This window comes from Macaca thibetana, chromosome 13, assembly GCF_024542745.1.
Source record: "Macaca thibetana thibetana isolate TM-01 chromosome 13, ASM2454274v1, whole genome shotgun sequence".
Classification (NCBI taxonomy): Eukaryota; Metazoa; Chordata; class Mammalia; order Primates; family Cercopithecidae; genus Macaca; species Macaca thibetana.
Window position 1 is genome coordinate 19,304,522 of NC_065590.1, and position 21,517 is coordinate 19,326,038.

The following is a 21,517-nucleotide window of genomic DNA, read 5'->3' on the forward strand; positions in this document are numbered from 1 at the left end:
AAAAAAAAAAAAAAGGAAACTATAGACCAATATCCCTGATGAACATAGATGCAAAAATCCTCAACATAATACTAGCAAATTGAATCTAGCAGCACATTAAAAAAGATCATTCACTATTATCAAGTGGGATTTATCTCAGGGATGCAAGGATGGTTCCATATATGCAAATTAATAAATGTGACACATCTGGTCAACAAAGTGAAGGACAAAAACCATATACTCATCTTAAGAGACAGAAAAAGCATTTGGTAAAATTCAACATCCATCCTTGATAAAACTCCTAACAAATTAGGTGTAGAAGAACCGTATCTCAACACAGTAGAAGCCGTGTATGACAAACCCATAGCCAACATCATACTGAATAGCAAAAAGTTGAAAGCTTTTCCTCTAAGAACTGGAAAAAGACAAGGATGCCCCCTTTCACCACTCTTAATTGACATAGTAAAGTAAATATTAGCCAGAAAAATTAGGATAAGAGAAAGAAAAAAAAGGTCATCCAAATTGGTGAGAAGGAAATCAGATTGTCCCTGTTTGCAGATAACATGATCGTATATACATATAAACCCTAAACACTCCACAGAACACTCCGAATTGATAAACTGATGAAGTTGCAGGATACAAAAAATCAACATACAAAAATTAGCTGAAAAACAAATCAAGAAAGCAAGCCCATTTACAATAGCAAAAACAAGATACCTAAGAATAAATTTAACTATGGAAGTGAAAGATCTCTACAAGGAAAACTATAACACATTAATGAAAGAAATTGGCTGGGCGCGGTGGCTCAAGCCTGTAATCCCAGCACTTTGGGAGGCCGAGACGGGCGGATCACGAGGTCAGGAGATCCAGACCATCCTGGCTAACACGGTGAAACCCCGTCTCTACTAAAAAGTACAAAAAACTAGCCGGGCGAGGTGGCGGGCGCCTGTAGTCCCAGCTACTCGGGAGGCTGAGGCAGGAGAATGGCGTGAACCCGGGAGGCGGAGCTTGCAGTGAGCCGAGATCCAGCCACTGCACTCCAGCCTGGGCGACAGAGCAAGACTCCGTCTCAAAAAAAAAAAAAAAAAAAAAAAAAAAAAAAAAAAAAAAAAAAAGAAATTGAAGAGGACAGAAAAAGATAGAAAGATATCCCATGTTTATGAATTGGAAGAATTGATATTATAAAAATGGCCATACTACTAAAATCAATCTACAGATTCTATGTAATTCCTATCAAAATTCCAATGATATTCAGTGTCTCAAGTCTGTAATCTCAGTACTTTAGAAGGCCAAGGCAAGAGGACTGCTTGAGTCCAGGAGTTGGAGACCAGCATGGGAAACATAGTGAGACCCCGCCTCTACAAAAATAAAAAATTAGCCAGGTGTGGTGTCACACGTCTGTGGTCCAAGCTACTTGGGATGTTGAGGTAGAGGGATCACTTGAGCCCAGGAGTTAGAGGCTGTAGGGAGCCATAATTGTGCCACTGCAGTCCAGCCTGGACAAAAGAGTGAGACCCTGTCCTGGAAGGAAAGGGAAGGGAAGGGGAGGCGCAGGGACGGGGGAAAAAAGGGAAGGGAAAGGAGAAAGAAGGGAAGGGGGAAGGGAGAAGGAAGGGAAGGGAAGGTAGGAGGAAGGAAGAAAGGAATGAAGAAAGGAAGGGAGGAAGGGAGGGAGGAAGAAGGAAGGAAGGAAGGAAGGAAGGACGGACGGACGGACGGAAGGAAGGAAGGAAGGAAGGAAGGAAGGAAGGAAGGAAGGAAGGAAGGAAGGAGCTGGAGGAATCACATTACCAGACTACAAAATATAATAGAAAGCTGTAGTAATCAAAACATCATGGCACTGGCATAAAAACCGACACATAGACTAGTGTAACAAAAGAGAGCCCAGAAATAAATCCACATATTTACAGCCAACTTATTTTCAACAAAGGTACCAAGAATATTCATTAGGGGAAGGGAATGTTTCTTCAATAAAGGATGCTGGGAAAATTGGATACTCATACTCAGAAAATCAAAATGAGACCTCTATCTCTTACCATACACAAATATCAACTAAAAATGGATTAAAGACTTAAATGTAAGACCTGAAACTATGAAACTACTAGAAGAAAACACAGCGAAAATGTGTCAGGACATTGGTCTAGGCAAATATTTTATGGCTGAGACCTCAAAAGCATAGGCAACAAAAGCAAAAATAGACAAATGATACATATCAAACTACAAAGTTTCTGCACGGCAAAGGAAACAGTCAACAAGGTGAAGAGGCAGTCTGCAAAGTTGGAGAAAATATTTGCAAATGATTCATCCAACAACGGAGTAATATCCAAACCTCAGTATTATGCAATATACTCTTGTAACAAACCTGCATATGTACTCCTTGAATCTTAAAAACAACAAAGCAAAAAAGGCTTTGCTTTTGGCCTCAGTCTCAGCTTTTGACTTGCTTTCTTCACTAAGCTTAATTATCTCTAGCTTTTGATTTTGAGTGAGAGATGTGTGAGTCTTTCTATGACTTAAACACTTAGAAGGCATTGTAGGGTTTGTAATTTGCCTAATTTCAATATTGCTGTGTTTCAGGGAACAGGTAGGCTCTGTCGCCCAGGCTGGAGTGCAGTGTCGCAATCTCGGCTCACTGCAACCCCCAACTCCTGGGTTCATGCCATTCTCCTGCCTCAGCCTCCCAAGTAGCTGGGACTACAGGCGCCCGCCACCACACCTGGCTAATTTTTTTGTATTTTTAGTAGAGACGGGGTTTCACCGTGTTAGCCAGGATGGTCTCGATCTCCTGACCTCATGATCCACCCACCTCGGCCTCCCAAAGTGCTGGGATTACAGGCGTGAGCCACCGCGCCCGGCCGTCTGTGCTGGGTTTTATGATGTCATCCAATAACTCACAACTATGTAATTTATCTCCTTTTTACAGATAAAGAAATGGGGGCTCAGAGCAGTCAAGAACGTTCCCCAAGTTATTCGTCAGTGAAGCAGAAATTGTGGTGTCCTTGTGTAAGTTCAGTTTATACTTTACCATTATACTGTGCTCCAAAATATCTGATATTCACTTTCAAAGTATGTGTAGGAAGTTTACTATGATGATGCAGAGACATTGTACAGAATCCAGTCCCTTGACTCTCAGGTCCCCAGAATACTCACTTCACAATTTTGTTGACCTCTTACATCAAATTAAAGTTGGCACTCTCTTGGCTGGTTTTCTCTGCTCTTTCTGGGCACTCCAAAGCTTCTGTACTTACATGCTACAATTCCAGTCACAGGAAGATGCTGACTTGATTCTTTAGTCCCAGATCCATATTCCTGAGAAAACCTAACTGCCTAGGCACAGGTCAGAACTCTTGTTTCAGTTGATTATGGCTGGGCCTACTGCCCCTCTGTATGGTGGTGGGGCAAAAGTTCCCAGAGAGAGGCAGGGGTGACAGGGACTGTTGTCTCAAATGCTAGGCAGACATCTGGGGTGGTAACCACTACATCTGTTCACAGTGAGCACATCCTTGCAGGGAAACTGGGTTAATCATCTCTATTATTGAAACTCAGAGGCATAGTGTTTCTTCATAGGAATTTTCTTTCCTTTTTTGAGATGGGGTCTCGCTTTGTCGTCCAGAATGGAGTGCAGTGGTGTGATCTTGGCTCACTGCAGTCTCGCCTCCCGAGTTCAAGCAATTCTCCTATCTCAGCCTGCTGAGTAGCTATGACTACAGGCATGGGCCAACACGCCTGGGTAATTTTTGTATTTCTAGTAGAGACAAGGTTTCACCATATAGGCCAGGCTGGTCTTGGACTCCTGACCTCAGGTGATCTGCCCACCTGGGCCTCCCAAACTGCTGGGAATACAGGTGTGAGCCATCGCGCCCAGCCTATTTATAGGAATTTTCTCTATGTATATAATAATTTGAAGATCACAACTAGATGCCTTTTCGTGTAATCGTATCTTGAATGGAATAAATATTTTCATTCTGCATAGAAATTATACATAAGTAACTCACTGCTTTTTAATACCCATGAAAAAGCATTAGCTCAAAGACACTTGCAAAATTGTTATCAGGTTGTTTTCCTTGGTGTGTATTAAGTTTGAAGCAAAGGGGATTTTCAGATACCAAGACAAAGTAGAAGTCTTCCACCAAGCTGAAATCATTACATTGCAATTTAATCATATGATACAACCAACTTTTTGATGTGTTATGCCATTCACCAAATACCAACGATTTTTAGGGGAAACTTTACATCCTCAATACTGTACACTTCCAGCTACGCCACCACCTAACATGGACTTTAAAAAGAATACAAAGTACAGTATGCCTTCTCAGTGCCTTGGTAGTAATTCAGTTACAATTCTGCCAAACTTTAAGAAATACAATTCTCAATCTTACACTGTTCAGAGCACAAGCACAGCTTATTGTACACAAGAGATGTGCATCTGTTCCCACTCCTCAGGGACTGTATGAATTTGGCTTTTTTTTTTAGATGGAGTCTCACTCTGTTGCCAGGCTAGAGTGCAGTGGTGTGATCTCGACTCACTGAACTCTGTCTTCTGGGTTCAAGTGATTCTCCTGCCTCAGCCTCCCAAGTAGCTAGGACTACAGGCACACACCACCAAGCCCAGTTGATTTTTTTAAATTTTTTTATTTTTAGTAGACACGGGGTTTCACCATGTTGGCCAGGATGGTCTTGATCTCTTAACCTCATGATCCACCCACTTCAGCCTCCCAAGGTGCTGGGATTACAGGCTTGAGCCACTGTGCCCAGTCAAATTTGGCTCTTAAGAAACCAAGGAGAAATGTGTGCACTAGGCCCAGGGCTGAAGAGCTGCTTCTCATCAGATGCCTCTCTTGGTCTGGCTGCTGTATCCAGTCCTATCCGGGGTTAGCTCTGTTCCTCCTCCTTGTGGCATCTGTGTTCTCTGTCTGCTCTGTCTCTCCCCATCTCCCAGTCCAAACATCCAAAGAAATTAGTTATCTCCAGGAGATCGAGACCACCCTGGCTAACACGGTGAAACCCCATCTCTACTAAAAATACAAAAAATTAGCCGGGCGTGGTGGTGGGCGCCTGTAGTCCCAGCTACTCAGGAGGCTGAGGCAGGAGAATGGCGTGAACCCGGGAGGTGGAGGTTGCAGTGAGCTGAGATCGCGCCACCGCACTCCAGCCTGGGCGACAGAGCGAGACTCTGTCTCAAAAAAAAAAAAATTAATGACCTCTGCCCCTAACTAAACAAAGCCTTTCATCTAAGGCCAACCTTACGTTGGCAGCCTTAGCTAGACATCTGCCTCTGGTCAAATCAATGTCTTGTCCACAGGGAGGCCCAGTGCTGTTTCTAGTTTTAGCTGGATGCAGGGTGTCAGACATGGCAGGTACCACGGTCTACCTGGCGGGTATCAAAGAGTTGGCCAACATTCTCTCAACCACCTAACAGGTCCCAACCATGTAAGGCCAGTAGTAAAGGAGTTTGCAGTTCCATTTCATAGACCAATGAACAACCCCAAAGACACAGTGTCTAACATAAAAGAACAGCCATAAAAATATACATATTTTTATGTATATTTAATAGAAGTTAAACATATTTAATAGAAATATTAAAATAATCATTACACTTCCTCTCATTGCGGAAACCATGAAAGAATAGGCCTTTTGTAATCAAAGTAATAATTTTTTATCATGCAAAAAGGTATTTTTGTTATGACATTCATAAGTAGAGACTGTATTTTAAAACAAGTTTATACAGACTTCAAAAGGTCTAAAGTCAAAGAGAAAGTAAAATATATTTAAATATGATTAGTTACATTGTAGGCAGGTGGCATACTCAAATTCACAGTTTATAAAGTAAAAAAACTAAACTCTTCATGTCAGCTCTGAAATAGATGCATTTTCATTAATACATTCACTAGTTAGGTCTGTTCTTCTAAGACAGGAGGAAAGACAGATATATGAGATATTATTTAAAGAACAAACTCAACATATCAGCAGCAAATTTCAGTTAAACTAAATTGGAAACCAATGTTCTGCATAACCAAAGTGCAAAGTCAGTTCTCCAGCTCAGAATGAGAATTAAGAGTATAAACTGAAGGCTTAAGAGAACTTCAGAGAGCATACTGTGTGGTGATTAACACATAAATATTAAAAATAGAATTATCAAATTTTTGATTGAAGAACACCACAATTTTGATCTAGTCATTAAAACATATGCAGAGGCGTCAAAGGCAAGTAATGTTACCACCTAAGTTTATTCAGAGGAACTGTGAAGATGTAGCACGGACCTCCAAGGTGTCTTTCTAAAATCCCTTCTGATGGAAAGCTGATGGAAAGCTTACGGAACACTATCTGCCACAACACTGAAAGCACCAGTTTTATACTTAGATACAACGCTGAGTGATCTAGTCACTGTTGTGATAGGTTTTTATTTGGGAAAATGGAGAGGATTCTCAAAACGGATTCATGGCTTGCATGTAGCGACACCATACCAAGAGCCTGGAGAGACAGCATGAAATCACCTCAACTCAGGGGGTGGGCCCGCCTATTCAGAGTCAGTGTTACACTAGCCAGCTCTAGGGCTCTGACAACATCGTGAGTTTTGAGAGAATATACTTTAAAGAAAAAAAGAACAGTTTATTTTAAAGTAACTAAATTATATTTCAACTTCGCATAATTAACTGCAGCATATTTACTTCATAGCCCCTTAATAAACATGTCACTTTTACCAATAAAGCTTTTTCCTTCATATTCTAATCACAAAAATTTCTCAACAATTTATAACTAGTAACAATCTACAAATCTGACCTTGCAATAAATAGTCATAAAACATTATTTTTATTTTATTACTATTATTATTTTTAGAGACAAGGTCTCGCTCGCTCTGTTCCCCAAGCTGGAGTGCAGTGGTACGATCACAGCTCACTAGCCTCAAGTGATTCTCCAGCCTCAGCCTCCCAAAGTGCTGGGATTACAGGCCTGAATCACCACACATGGCCTTGAAACATTATTTTTAAAGCCTAAATTCCAGTTGGTATGGTACCAAAATTTAGTTTAACTTCAAAATTCACAGTACTGCCGAGAAATGGGTCCTGAGGTTCCAGAGAAGTGGGGAGTGAATTCATTCCTGGTGGTTTGATTCTGGCAGCATGCACGGGAGATCACATGAGTTAGAGGGCTGTCGCCTGGTATCAGCACTTCAAGCTGTTATACTTTTACTTCAAGTTGAAACTTTTAAAATACATCTGTCATATAGATGTACAAATATATGTAGATGCAAACATATATACACACTTTTGGACAAAAGGATGATGGTAATATACATGAACCATTTTTGTAAATAGATTCTATTTGGTTAATAAAAATACTCCTTCCATCAATCTATCGAAGTCCAGACCAACTATGAAGATAGGATGCCCATCCAGAAGAACGGGAAGCATTTTCTTCCTCACCTTTGGAAAGTAAAAAGAGAGTATTAAAATTTCTCAATGTAAAATCTGTATTTTAGAACCACTCTACAATATAAGCAAATAATGTCTTTTTTACTGATTATATGCCTTTTTTGGGGGCCGGGGGGTTCTTTTTTGTTGAGACAAGGTCTTGCTCTGTTGCCCAGGCTGGAGTGCAGTGGCGTGATGAGACTTCAATGCAGCCTTGGTCTCCCAGGCTCAAGTGATTCCCCCACCTCAGCCTCCCAAGTAACTGGCACCATAAGATGTGTGCCACCGTGCCTGGGTAAGTTTTTTTTTTTTTTTTTTTTTTTTTTGTAGAGATGCGGGTCTCACTGTTTTCCAGGCTGGTCTCAAACTCCTGGGCTCAAGTGATCCTCCCACTTCAGCCTCACAAAGTGTTGGGATTATAGCCGTGAGCCACTGCATCCATCCATATGTCATCCTTTAGACATATTACTTACTAAATTTCTCTTTTTAAAGGATATACTGAATTTCTGGTTGAGCCAACCTAACAGCTACTATTATTTTAGCTTTAAAACATTGATAAGCAACATGAAGCAATCTAGAACTTAACCTCTGAATGGCTTTATTAAAGAAATCCAGCTATGAAAATTATGCAGAAATGATTCTCTACAAACAATCCTACCAGCACATAAGAAATTCTTCCTCCATTCTGAAATACCATCTTCTCATAACATACTTTGATGTTATGAATCAATGTCTGTTCTTGAACATTATTTATTGTCTCTATTAAACAATTCCAAAATAAGATTTCTAGCACAACTAAATATTGTTGACAATAAGAGAATGAAAAATAAAATTCTTTTAAAACAGAAGCTTATATGCAACTTGGAATCTAAAATCAATAGATTTATGGTAAACCTTAAAACTTAACCAAAACAAACAAAAACCAAAGTTTTAATCATTTAAAAATCATGTTTATTGAGGTACAACTTACTTATAGTAAAGCCTGCCCTTTTCAGCATATAGCACTGAGTCTTGACAAATGCACAGTTATGTACCATCACTGACCAAGGCCTGGCACATTTTCACCTCCTCAAAGTTCCCCCTGGCTTCTTCTCCCACTCTTTGGCAACCACTAATCTGTTTTCTGTCCTTACAGTTCTGCTTTTTTCCGAATGTCATATAAGTAGAATCACACTGCATGTAGTCTTTTGAGTCTGACCTCTGTCAACTGGCATAATGCATTTGAGAATTATCGATGTACTGGCAGTGCATTCTTTTTTTATTGCTGAGCAGTATTAAACTGCATGGCTGTACCAGTTTATTCATTCATTTGCTAGCTGAAGGATAACTGAGACTTCCTAGTTTTTAGCAATTTTTAAAGAAAGTTTCTATGAATAATTGTGTACAGGTTTTTCATGAAATGTTTTGGAGATATAATTCATATAGCACATAATTCACCTTTTCAAAGTGCACAGTTCACTGGTTTTGAATGTATTCACAAGGTTTGTGCATACGTTTCTGTGTGAATACTGGTTTTCATTCCTCTTGGATAAAGATATTTAATTTGGTATTACCCTTCCAGATACCTTTCTGTGTTTTCATACATATACATGTACCACAGTTTGATCTCAGGCAGAGAAGCATTTTCAAAATTTTACATGGGGAAACTCTTTCTAGAGTTAAAGCCATTTTCATTTATTTTTCTGTTCTGTCTGGTTTTATCTGCATATTATTTACAATCGGCTGCATAACAAATTACTACAAACTTAGTACCTTAACACATTTCACAGTTTCTGTGGGTCAGGAGATCAGAAACGGTTCTGTTTTCAAGGTCTCTCACAGGGGTGCAATCAAGATGTTGGCATGGCTGGGGTCTCATCTGAAGGCTGGACTGGAGAAGAATCTACTTCCAAACTTATGTGCTAGTTGGAAGAATTTAGTTCCTCAAGGCTGCTAAGCTGATGGCCTGTTCCTTGCCTATGGGCCTGTCTGGGATGGTAGCTTGTTTCATCAAAGTGTTCAAGCAATGAAGGCAGAGAGAGTCTGCTAGCAAGATAGAAGCCACAATCTCTTGTAATTTATCACTTTTGCTGTATTCTACTGGTTAAAAATAACTCATTAGGTTAACCTACTGGCTCTCAAGGGGAAGAGATTATACAAAGGCATGAATTTCTGGAGGAGTGAATGAGGGCAAAGAATTCTGAGAAGTCTGGCTTCCACAATCTTTAGAACTTCTAGAAAGTAAGAGGAAGAAATAATGCTTAGGGATGGACAACTTGGCACTGGTTATGTGTTCCAAGTGAGGTAACCTTGTTTCCAAGAATAAAGAGAACCAGATGACTGTAAACATTTCCCTAAACTGAAATGCAGACTGCTTGCTGTATGTTCACCTGAAATGAATGGTATAAGCCGAGTATAAGATTTTTGACAAAATAAAAATTTTGCTGTGTTCTCAGATCTGGCAGGCCCCTGCCCTTGTGCAGACAATGTTCCTGGCAGCTATTCATCTCCTTAGGTAAATAAGAACTGGAGAAAAGCTGTGCCGAGATAGGGTGCATTTGCTTTTGCCTTGGAAGGTCATTTTCTGATAAGGTTCTATATCCTCTGCAAATCAAGTCAGGTACTTATAGCGAGTATGCATTCTCCTCCTGCCAGTCTGGAGATGATCAAAAAGCATATAACAGGTTGGGCGCGGTGGCTCACGCCTATAATCCCAGCACTTTGGGAGGCCGAGGTGGGCGGATCATGAGGTCAGGAGATCGAGACCATCCTGGCTAACACGGTGAAATTCCATCTCTACTAAAAATGCAAAAAATTAGCTGGGCGTGGCGGTGGGCACCTGTAGTCCCAGCTATTCGGGAGGCTGAGGCAGGAGAATGGCGTGAACTCGGGAGGCGGAGCTTGCAGTGAGCCGAGATTGCGCCACTGCACTTCAGCCTGGGCGACTGAGCAAGACTCCGTCTCAAAAAAAAAAAAAAAAAAAAAAAGCCTATAACAGGCTTGGTCTATTTTCCTATTGGGTTGTTGGGCTTTTTTTCCTCTTTATTTACTTGTATAGAGTTTTAGACCTCTGTGTATGTATGGTGTACAAGTGACAATATTCAGATCTGTAAATTGTAACCCAGTCTGGAAGCAAAGAAGATACAGAAAAATGACTTACTTTCTGCTTGAGTAGTAAAATTGAGATTCAAATTTTGCATACAGAATTACTATATGGCTAACTTACTTGGGGAGCAAAGCTGACTTACCAAAGTCTATCTCAAATAGAAATGAAACAATTTGTGAACGATGCTGAATTTTAATGTGTGTGGGGGCAGGGTGAATGAACATTTGTGATACAAGGAGAGGAGCAATCTACACTTAGCAGTATCTATTTGACATTAATTGTTCGGGGACTACTGCTACACTCTAAGTCATTTTACCTTGTAACACAGAATTGTAACAGGCTACTCTGAGCAGCTCATGCCATCTGCTTGAAATTTAATGTGTTTATTTATAAAGAGTTTGTGTTTATTTGTTTCTTTATAAGGAGTTTGATGCTGCTTTTCAGAGTTGGGTAATCTACTTTACCCCCTAAGCTAACGTTTCCCAAATACACCCAAACCCACAGAAAGGAAAACTATTCCCCATAAACTTACAGCCAACATCATAAACATTTTATATCTAGAGCTGATGATACAGTCAGGTATTTACCAATACTCATGCACATATGTAGAGTTTCAAGAAATAACTGCTTACCCTTACTAACATATTCTAATGTTTGACATACTATTTTAATTTTTTTAAAAAAATGGGATTTTACTCTGTCGCCCAGGCTGAAATGCAGTGGCATGACCAGGATTTCAACCAGAAGTTTGACTGCAGCCTCAAATTCCTTATAATAAACAATCCTGCTGTCTTAGCCTCCTGGTAGCTAGGACTACAGGCACATGCCACCACGTCTGATATTTTCTAAAATTTTTGTAGCCATAGGTTCTTGCCATGTTGCCCAGGCCGATTTTGAACTCCTGTCCTCAAGCAATCCTCCTGCCTGGTATTCCCAAACTGTTGGGATTACAGGTATGAGTCACTGAGCCCATCTTGTATTCTTCTGATTAAAAAAAAAATATTCTGAATGTGATCCACCAAATTAATTTCACCATCCACTAATAGGTAGCAACCTGAATGAAAAATACTGTTATAAACTTTAGACAAAACCAGAGATTACAAACATTTGCTTCCAAGGAGATGAAGGAGGCAAGAGGTACTTGTTTGCTCTGATGGGCCCTGTTTCCTTCAGTGCCAGGAAGAGTGGCTCTCAGACCTTTAGTACTTTCAAGGCTTTGGTAACAAAATGCCCCTAGTGTGACCAGTCAGGCTGACAGTCCACACCTGTAATACGGTGGTTACGTTTCCTTTGCATGTCTTTCTTGCATCTTAGACTTTTTATCTAGGAAATTTTCTTTTTGCTTGGAGTACATCATTAAGAATTTTCGATGAAGGCGAATGCTTAAAAGGTTTTTGTTTTCCAGAAGAGATCTTGGAAAATATAAAAGGTTGGCAGTTATTTCTTTTAGTACATGAGATAGTATCACACCAATGGTGTTGAGAAGTCTATTGTGAGGCAATGTGTCTTCTTTCTCTGGCTGCTTTTGAGATTTCTCTGTCTTGTTTATTTAGAGGCAGTTTTACTCTTATGTGACTAGAAGTAGATTTCTTCTTTTTTTTAAATACTGCTTGAGATTTTATTGGGTTTTTGAATCTGTGGATAGACATCCGTCTCCATTTCTAAAAGATTTCTAGACATTCTCTTCATAAATGATCTGTGCTCTATTCTTTTCTCTCCTTTTAGAACTTCAATTAGTAAAAACATGTTTGATGTCTTTATTTATCCTCTATGTCTTTTCCCATTCTTTTTCTTTTTTGTTTCTCCCATGCTGAATTCTGTGTAATTTCTTCTGAACTATCTTCTAGTTTACATTCTCTTTTTTTTTTTTTTTTTGAGACAGAGTTTTGCTCTTGTTACCCAGGCTGGAGTGCAATGGCACCATCTTGGCTCACTGCAACCTCCACCTCCTGGGTTCGAGCGATTCTCCTACCTCAGCCTCCCAAGTAGCTGGGATTACAGGCATGTGCCACCACGCCTGGCTAATTTTTGTATTTTTAGTAGAGATGGGGTTTCACCATGTTGGCCAGGCTGGTCTCAAACTCCTGACCTCAGGTGATTCGCCCTCCTCGGCCTCCCAAAGTTCTGGGATTACAGGTGTGAGCCACCACACCTGCCCTTACATTGTCTAAATCTGTTGCTAAACCATCATTGCTTTTAATTGTTATAAGGTGTCTTTTATGTACTCACATTGATAAGAGACAAGTAGTAAATAATCTCTAAAGGGCAAACTAATTTAAATGTAAGTGTTTTCCTGTATGTTTACAGGACTTAGCAAATGCACACCTTCGAGTTCTGGGATTCTAATGTATATCTCCTCTATGATATTCTTTAAAAATATGTTATTGGTATCCCTTAGGTTAGTCTCTTTTAGAACTTCTAATCAACGGACGCTGAACTTACAGGAGCCACCTGGATGTTAGCAACATCCACATTAAATGTGCTGAGCTTTTAAAAGAGGGCTGTTAGACATGCTAAGTATTTTGAGATATCATTGTTCTATTGAAAACTATTGAAAACTTTAATTTTAAAATGCAAACGTTCTTAAAGTCCTGGTTAATTTTATAATTATAAAATTAGTTATAATTTTGAGATTTCTCTGTCTTGTTTTTATAGGGGCAGTTTTACTCTTATGTGACTAGAAGTAGATTTCTTCTTTTTTATAACTATAAAATTAGGTTTACTTTTGTTAGAATAAATTAAAGACAGTGAATTTGTAATTTGCAAATTTGTAACTGGAATAACTATTTACTAAAAATATACATGATGTATTCTTATTTGGGCTCTTGTGACAAAAATACTATTGTGGCTATAGAAATCTAAGAACTGAGATTACTGTCAGTATTGAGAACATTCCTCCTTCATCATTAGAAAGACTATAAAAAACCAGATTCAAAGAAACTATCAATACTACTTATGAAGTACGTCTGTAAAAAAAAAAATTAAGCCTGCATCTTATCAGGCCTCTAGACCAGGGGTTCTCAAGGTATGGGCCCCAGACCAGAAGTATCAGCAACAAATTGTTAAAAATGCAGAATCTTGCGTCAGAAAGTGGGGACCAGCAACTGGAATTTTAGTAAGTATACCAGATGATTCAGATGTCTGCTCAATTTTGAGGATGACTCTATCAGTTTAGTTATTAGGATTTACAGGGGATAGGGGAACATGTTAAAGAGCACCAACTAGATGAGGTCAATCAGTCAAAAGTAAGACGTCTGGACATTCTGGGCCTCCTGATGTCTTAGAAAGCACACAGTACTATCTATGATGTATTTTTGTCTACCATCCCACCCAATTGCACCTGGATCTTCCTATTTATAGGCAATTGGAACAAGCTCAGTGTTACCCTGTAATGATTAAAACCAGAATATAGGACTGCTATAGCATAAATGACCAGTTTCTTCAATTAATAAGTGGCACATTAAAAAAATATATTTATATATATAATTGTCATAGATTAAAACAACAACAAAATGGCCGGGCGTGGTGGCTCACGCCTGTAATCACAGCACTTTGGGAGGCTGAGGTGGGCAGATCACAAGGTCAAGAGATTGAGACCATCCTGGTCAACATGGTGAAAGCTCGTCTCTACTAAAAATACAAAAATTAGCTGGGTGTGGTGGTGCGTGCCTGTAGTCCCAGCTACTCGGGAGGCTGAGGCAGAAGAATTGCTTGAATCCAGGAGGCAGAGGTTGTAGTGAGCCGAGATTGGACCACTGCCCTCTAGCCTGGGTAACAAAGCAACACTACATCTCAAACAAACAAAACAACAACAACAAAATAAAGCTTAAGGAACATCAACCAAATGCAATATATAAGCCCTATTTAGGATACTATACAAAGACATTCACAATAACCCAGGCAAAATGAACATAAACTGGGTATAGGTGACAAAGAAATCCAATAAACACTGAATTATTCATTGGGCAAATAAATGATGTGTGGGATTTGTTTTAAAGTCTCTAACTCTCCCCTGTTTGTGCCAAGATTGTCCATGAGTTGAAAACTGTTAGAGGTGGGTGACAGCTACAAGAGAGATTGTAGTGTCCTCCTTGTATGCTTGAAAATGTCAACAATAAAATTTAAAACTAAAAATAAAAATGAAACCATAATTCTTAAGATGCAGTTTGAATTAACTACAGCAGCTGTATGTGAAGCATTTCAAAGGAGTTAATGACATCACAGTATTAAATCCATCTGACATGGAAACCAACTCCAACCACATCATAGTTGTTTTTCTTTTGAGACGGAATCTTGCCCTATTGTCAGGCTGGAGTACTGTGGCGTGACAGATCACTGCATCCTCCGTCTCCAGGGTTCAAGTGATTCTCCTACCTCAGCCTCCCAAGTAGCTGGGACTACAGGTGCACGCTACCACGCCCAGCTAATTTTTGTATTTTTAGTAGAGACGAGATTTCACCATGTTGGCCAGGATGGTCTCGATATCCTGACCTCGTGATCTGCCCGCCTCAGCCTCTCAATGTGGTGGGAACACAGGTGTGAGCCACCGGTGCCTGGCCTATGGCACAGTTTTAAAACTGCATTTGCCTAGAAAGTGGATTTCTGTATATAGACCAAGTGTTGGGCTATATGACTCCATTGTCTTAGGCTATTTGGGGTTGGAGGAGGGAAGAGGGGTGAAGTAGAAAAGGAACAAGCTAACAAATGTCTTTTAAAAAGTAGAATTTAAAACAAAACCACATTCAACTGAACACCAGAACTCAATACCAGGATACAAGTTCAATTTTCAAAGAGCTAGAAGATCAAGCTAAGCACTGTATTGTATTTTGCTGAACGTTACAATGACATAAATGTACTACAATTGCCTAAAGATGTTAAAAAAGTCAGCTTTTCAAATCTAGTCATGGCCTACTCATATGATAAACCCAATCCAAATGAGCAAAATTTAAAAGTTACACATACAGACAAATTCTCAACCACAAGACTGTTTAGTTTAAGTTATAAGTTAGAAGTTCTAAGACTCTCCTTTTACCCACCTTGAGCAATGGCAGCAAGTTTTCCCTTTTCTTCAGGGCTGAGCTGCAACATTGTATTTATAACAGGAAGAAGTCTTTCTCTTTCACTACCTGGTTTCAGGAAAATGAACTGTAGCAAGACATTCTTCAAGTATTCCAGGTTAGCTGCAGACTTCTCTCGCTCTTGATTCCTTTCTAATCTTCTTATTTCACTTTTGAGAAGCTGGTGTTAGAGAAATGAATTAAAAATGGGCTTTAGGAGCTTCTGATTAAATATGGCAGACTGAACTCATGTATTTTTCTTCTCCCCGCTAAACGTCCCCCTTCCCTCCATATGGCAATAAAGGAGGGAATTTAGTTAACTGTAGCAGCTGTATGTGAAGCATTTCAAAGGAGTTTATGACATTACAGTATAAAATCCATTTGACATGAAAACCTGAACTCCAACTATGAGATAGTTTCAAAGCTGCATTTGCCTAGAAAGTGGATTGCTGCATATGCACCAAGTGTTGGGCTATATGACTCCATTGTCCTAAGCTATTTAGGGTTGGAGGGAAGAGGGGTGAAGTTGAAAAGGAACAAGCTAATACAAGAGGAGAAAAAGTAGATGAGACACATCAAGAAATTCTCACAAGATGAGAAACAGACGAAGAAGTGGAAATGAGTCAGTCCAGCAGCTTACCAAGTATCACTGACAAGAGGAGAGGATGCATCCTGTGTAAATACCGGGGTTATTGCTTCAGAAGCACAGGGTATCATGGAAATTGGAGTTGAAAGCTGGGGAACTGATGGAATGTCTACATGAGGAGCAACTAACTGGAGCCATGGGTTGGTACCAAGATGTTTCCTCTGCCTTCTACTTTCTATAGAAACTAAGCCTGTATGGCATGGGGCTCTGAAAATGGGCTGAGGGGAACATCTGTAGCCTCCACTAACTCCCTGCCCCTATCTTGTTCCTAAAGTCCCAGGCAGTTAAGACGTTCACAGTGAATGGCACTTAATCAAAAGTTCAGACACGGTGAAAATTCAAGAATATAAGACAATGTAAAACACTATCAAAGAAATGAGGCAAAGAATGATATAAAAAAGGTAACAGCATGTTCAAGTCTTTGAGGAAGATTTCCAGGTTGAAACCAAGCCGTGGCTTTTAGCATATTTTCATTTTAGGTTAGACAAGAAAGTTAGCCAACTTTGTCCTAAAACCTAGGACCATTTAAAAAAGTGACAATAAAGAAGACTAAGAAATCATCAAGAGAGTATAAATTTATGAAAATATAACATTTGACCAGGCGGGGTGGCTCATGCCTGTAATCCCAACACTTTGGGAGGCTGAGGCGGGCAGATCATGAGGTCAGGACATCAAGACCATCCTGGCCAACATGGTGAAACCCTGTCTCTACTAAAATACAAAAAATTAGCCGGGCGTGGTGGTGCGTGCCTGTAGTCCCAGCTACTTGGGAGGCTGAGGCAGGGGAATCGCTTTAACCTGGGAGGCGGAGATTGCAGTGAGCCGAGATCACACCAGTGCACTCCAACCTGGTGACAGAGCAAGACTCTGTCTCAAAAAAGAAAAAAAAAAAAAAAAAAAAGAAAAGAAAACATTTAAAATAAGTAACTTAGGTTTACTGGGCTAGTTAGTGATTTGTTAGCTATGATGTTTTTATTAGTGTGAAAATGTTATTTTATAGAGATGCATACTGAAGTATTTAGTGGTGGAATGTCATGATATATTAAATTTACTGAAAATAACTGAATTCAGCTTTAAAATAATCTGATAAGGATAGCTAGTGGCCTTGCACAGTGGCAGGACAGATCTATTAGGAGCAGCAAAGTACAGGGGAAAAGTATGTACTTTTCAGACAGCTATGAGTTTGAACTTTGTTCCACCATTCACCAGCCTCAATTTTTCTCTCAACCAGTGATGAGATTAAATAATATATGTAAAGCCTAGGGCCTGGGTCATAAGAACTCCTCAGTAAGTAGTATGACTGTATTCTGAGGGGTGATTATCAGTGAGCCAGGGTGGAAATATCTCATTTGAGTAATTCTCAACTGCTCTACAACATTCCTACATGTTTCTGGTGTCTACTTGAAACAGGAGAAAAACTTCCCATGCCACTTTGCCATCTCCACTTGAAAACTGTTTAGTAGTTCAGTACCATAAATATCATGTGAATGATTTAAATTTACTGTTTATCTTTAGAATTCAAAGACTCACACCCAGTTAAGTTTTATTTAAGCATATGTGGAACAATGACTTGTGAGCATCTCTCTAGTTTCTAAATCTATTATGGTTTCTTAGAAAAAGTAGGAATTAAGAAATAATCTTTATGTAATAGGTATAAAAGCAATATTTTGGCCGGGCACAGTGGCTCATGCCTGTAATACCAGCACTTTGGGAGGCTGAGGCAGGTGGATCACAAGGTCAGGAGATCGAGACCATCCTGGCTAACATGGTGAAACCCTGTCTCTACTAAAAATACAAAAAAATTAGCAGGGTGTGGTGGCGGGCGCCTGTAGTCCCAGCTACTCGGGAGGCTGAGGCAGGAGAATGGTGCGAACCCGGGAGGCGGAGCTTGCAGTGAGCCGAGATTGTGACACTGCACTCCAGTCTGGGCGACAGAGTAAGACTCTGTCTCAAAAAAAAAAAAAAAAAAAAAAAAAAAAAAAAAAAAAAAAAAAAAAGAAAAGCAGTATTTCTCACCATCAGGAATCTAATATAAAGATCAAGACGTTATGGATGCATCTGTAATGTGAATTTTTAAACTTGGGTGCCTGTGTATGGAGGACCAAGAAAACCAAACTGGCGGTTTTCATGGTGGCCAGGTTCGCTGATCTCACCTTAATTTGCTCCATAAGGATTGCATTGGTTGCTTCTGTTTCCCGAAGCAGGCCGTTTAAGTGATCTGCACTTTTTGTGGTGGAACTGAGTTTCTGAACCAATTCTTCTTTGGTAAATTCGGCATGCCATAATGGAGGCTCTGCAAGATGTTCCAAGAATTAATTTTCAAAATCACAGATACAGATGAAGATTCTAAATAAGAAAACATCTAAATATAAATATCTTACTATGTGATATTTTATAGGTCTGCTTTCTTTGCCATTCATCTATTCAACATACCTTGATCAACAGATTATATTGTAGGTGACACAAATAAAACAGTATCCCTGTTGTAAAGCATGTAATCTAACTGAATATAAGCCCTATAAGTCCCAGTTCTGAAATTTGTCAGAACTGTGTTTATAGGCAGTTTTATTATTACACATCTTCTTCCCATCTATGAATATGGCAAGACTTTATGTCATTTCACTTATAATGAGGAAAGCATTAACATTTACTGGTCATGTATCATGTACCCTCATAAGAATCTTCTATCAGGTGGGGTAGGTACCATTATTCAAACTTTATAGACGATGAAACAGGCTCACAGATGACAGGTAATTTTGGCAGGAATCACAAAGTCAAATCGGCTTCTGGAGTCTGCTGCTGCTCTATCACGATGCCTCCATGTCACCACTACTAACTTTGCCTGAAGGAACCATGACTTGCAATTTCTACCCCACATAGTCAGTGACCATGAATACAAATGACCCTTACTCCAGGTGATCCTGAAGTTTCAGGAAGATGACAAACAGATTCCCCCTAAATTTTGAACAGTAATATTGATTATAGGTAAGAATAAAATATACCAAAACATCACTACAAAAATTTAGCATTACTTCATCAAGAGGAATAAACTGAAACTGTCAGTTTCTTGGAAGGGTGAGAAGATAGTTTATCCTGCTTTCTAATACCCACCGCCTATTTGTGACTGTAAACTTCCCACCACTTATTTATGGTTCAAACCTAGGGCAAGAGTTAACATTTTATTTTAAAAAAGATTTGTTTTGTAATTTTCCCATTTGGACAGTGTGATGGTTAATGCTGGGTGTCAACTTGATTGGATTAAAGGATGCAACGTATTAATCCTGAGTGTGTCTGTGAGGGTGTTGCCAAAGGAGATTAACATTTGAGTCAGTGGGCTGGGGAAGGCAGACCCACCCTTAATCTGGTAGGTACCATTTAATCAGCTGCCAGCGAACATAAAGCAGGCAGAAAAACGTGAAAAGGTGAGACTGGCCTAGCCTCCCAGCCTACATCTTTCTCCTGTGCTGGATGCTTCCTGCCCTTGAACATCAGACTCTTAGTTCTTCAGTTTTGGAACTTGGACTGGCTCTCGTTGCTCCTCAGCCTGCAGATGGCCTAGTGATCGTGTAAGGTAATACTTAATAAGCATCCATCTGTCCATCCAATTAGTTCTGTCCCTCTAGAGAACCGTAATACAAACAGGTAGTGGAATATTGAAATAAATTTTATTGGAGCAGCCCAAAAAAGCATATGTAACTTAGAGTAATAGTAATTAAATAAGACAAAGAAATTAAATAAGAAAAACATATTTAGATAGAGTAACATACCAAATTTAGTTTCGGGAGAATTAAGCAGCTGCTCTAAAGACTGTGTATATGTGCTGGCGGAAGACACAGACTCAGTATCAGTTGTCTCCATGCCTTCTCCCTCTTCCCGGGTTACAGTGTGCATGTCTAGAAGTGGGAGGTCTGTGTTTCTCCTTTCTCGAAGGTTCTTCAAAGATTGTTGAGAGGAAACTGGGCCTATTAGATTTTTTTTTAAAGGTTAAGTGTGAGATTGTTCAAAATCTATTGATTTGACCTTACAGAGATACACAATAAAATGAAAATATCAAATGATAAGAGCAGAGGAATTAAGTAACTATAAGACAAGTGAAAGGTACATGAAGAATTGCTAAAACATTTCTTAAAATTTAGTCATCAAGGCTGGGCATGGTTGCTCACACCTGTAATCCTAGCACTTTGGGAGGCTGAGGCGGGTGGCTCACGAGGTCAGGAAGTTCAAGACCAGCCTGGCCAAGATGGTGAAACCCTATCTCTACTAAAAATACAAAAGGCGGGCACGGTGGCAGGTGCCTGTAATCCCAGCTGCTGGGGAGGCTGAGGCAGAGAATTGCTGGAACCCAGCAGGCAGAGGTTGCAGTGAGCTGAGATCACGCCACTGTGCTTCAGTCTGGTGACAGAGCGAGTCTCAAAAGAAAAAAAAAAAATTTAGTTATCAAATATCAAACTTTTAACTACGTTAGTCATTTTAGCAGAAGCTATAAATTAATTGCTACTAGCTAAGATAAACTGTGAGATAACACAGCTCATAATACAGTACTACTTGTTTTTTATTAATTTAGAGTAGAGGGCCATACTGCTGCTAAATACTGGCCAAAATTAAAAAACTAGATTCTGGCAATTTTTCAGGATTAGGTATTTGAGATTGCTGCATACTTCTTGAAACACACTTGCTGAAATCTGCTCGGCAGACATCCTCGATCACTGCCCTTATACCTTTACCTCTGCAGCTTCTTAACTGTTGCTGCTCATACCTACAGTGTTCATACAATAAGAGCCCAGAATCCAGAGCATGGAACTAATCAATTACATTGTCTAGCAAGACTTTCCTGTTTGCGGATGAACTGTAAAGTGCTTTTTTTTTTTTCCCCCGAGACAGGGTCTCACTCTGTCACACAGTTTGGAGTGCAGTGGCACAATCTTGGCTCACAGCAACCTCTGCCTCCTAGGCTTAAGCCATCCTCCCACCTCAGCCCCACGAGTAGCTGGGACTTACATGTGCATGCCATGCTGCCCAGATAATTTCTGTGTTTTTAGTAGAGATGAGGTTTCACCATGTTGCCCAGACCGGTCTAAAACTCCTGGCCTCATGTGATCCACCTGACTTGGCCTCCCAAAGTGCTGAGACTGCAGGCGTGAGCCACCATGTCCGGTCTAAACTGTCAAGTTTATCAGGCCCTTTGACATCTATTAGTTTATTGACCCTGAAACATCTGAAGTTCAGATAAATTTAATGACTTTGCCCAAGGTCTCATAACTGAGTTAGAAACCAGAACTGTAATCTAGATTTTTAAACTTCAGATTTCATTTATTTTGCATTTCATTAAGTTGCCTTA

At 39.8% G+C, this 21,517-nt stretch overlaps 1 protein-coding gene across 6 annotated transcripts in view; it reads right to left on the reverse strand.

Annotated features, from left to right (window-relative positions):
* Positions 1-5,534: 5,534 nt before the first annotated feature.
* Positions 5,535-21,517, reverse strand: part of GCC2 (GRIP and coiled-coil domain containing 2) — a 673,733-nt gene continuing 657,750 nt past the window's right edge. For 4 of the 6 annotated variants that reach the window (XM_050752993.1, XM_050752994.1, XM_050752992.1 and 1 more), the window contains 4 exons: positions 19,947-20,141; positions 18,333-18,472; positions 15,513-15,714; positions 5,535-7,403 (listed from right to left, as the gene is read on the reverse strand). In XM_050752993.1, coding sequence (XP_050608950.1) covers positions 7,333-7,403; positions 15,513-15,714; positions 18,333-18,472; positions 19,947-20,141 — 608 coding nt within the window. In that variant the 3' untranslated portion in view covers positions 5,535-7,332. Of the gene's footprint in view, positions 7,404-15,512; positions 15,715-18,332; positions 18,473-19,822; positions 20,142-21,517 lie in introns of those variants that run through there. The other 2 variants (XR_007718582.1, XM_050752996.1) reach the window with 2 other exon arrangements.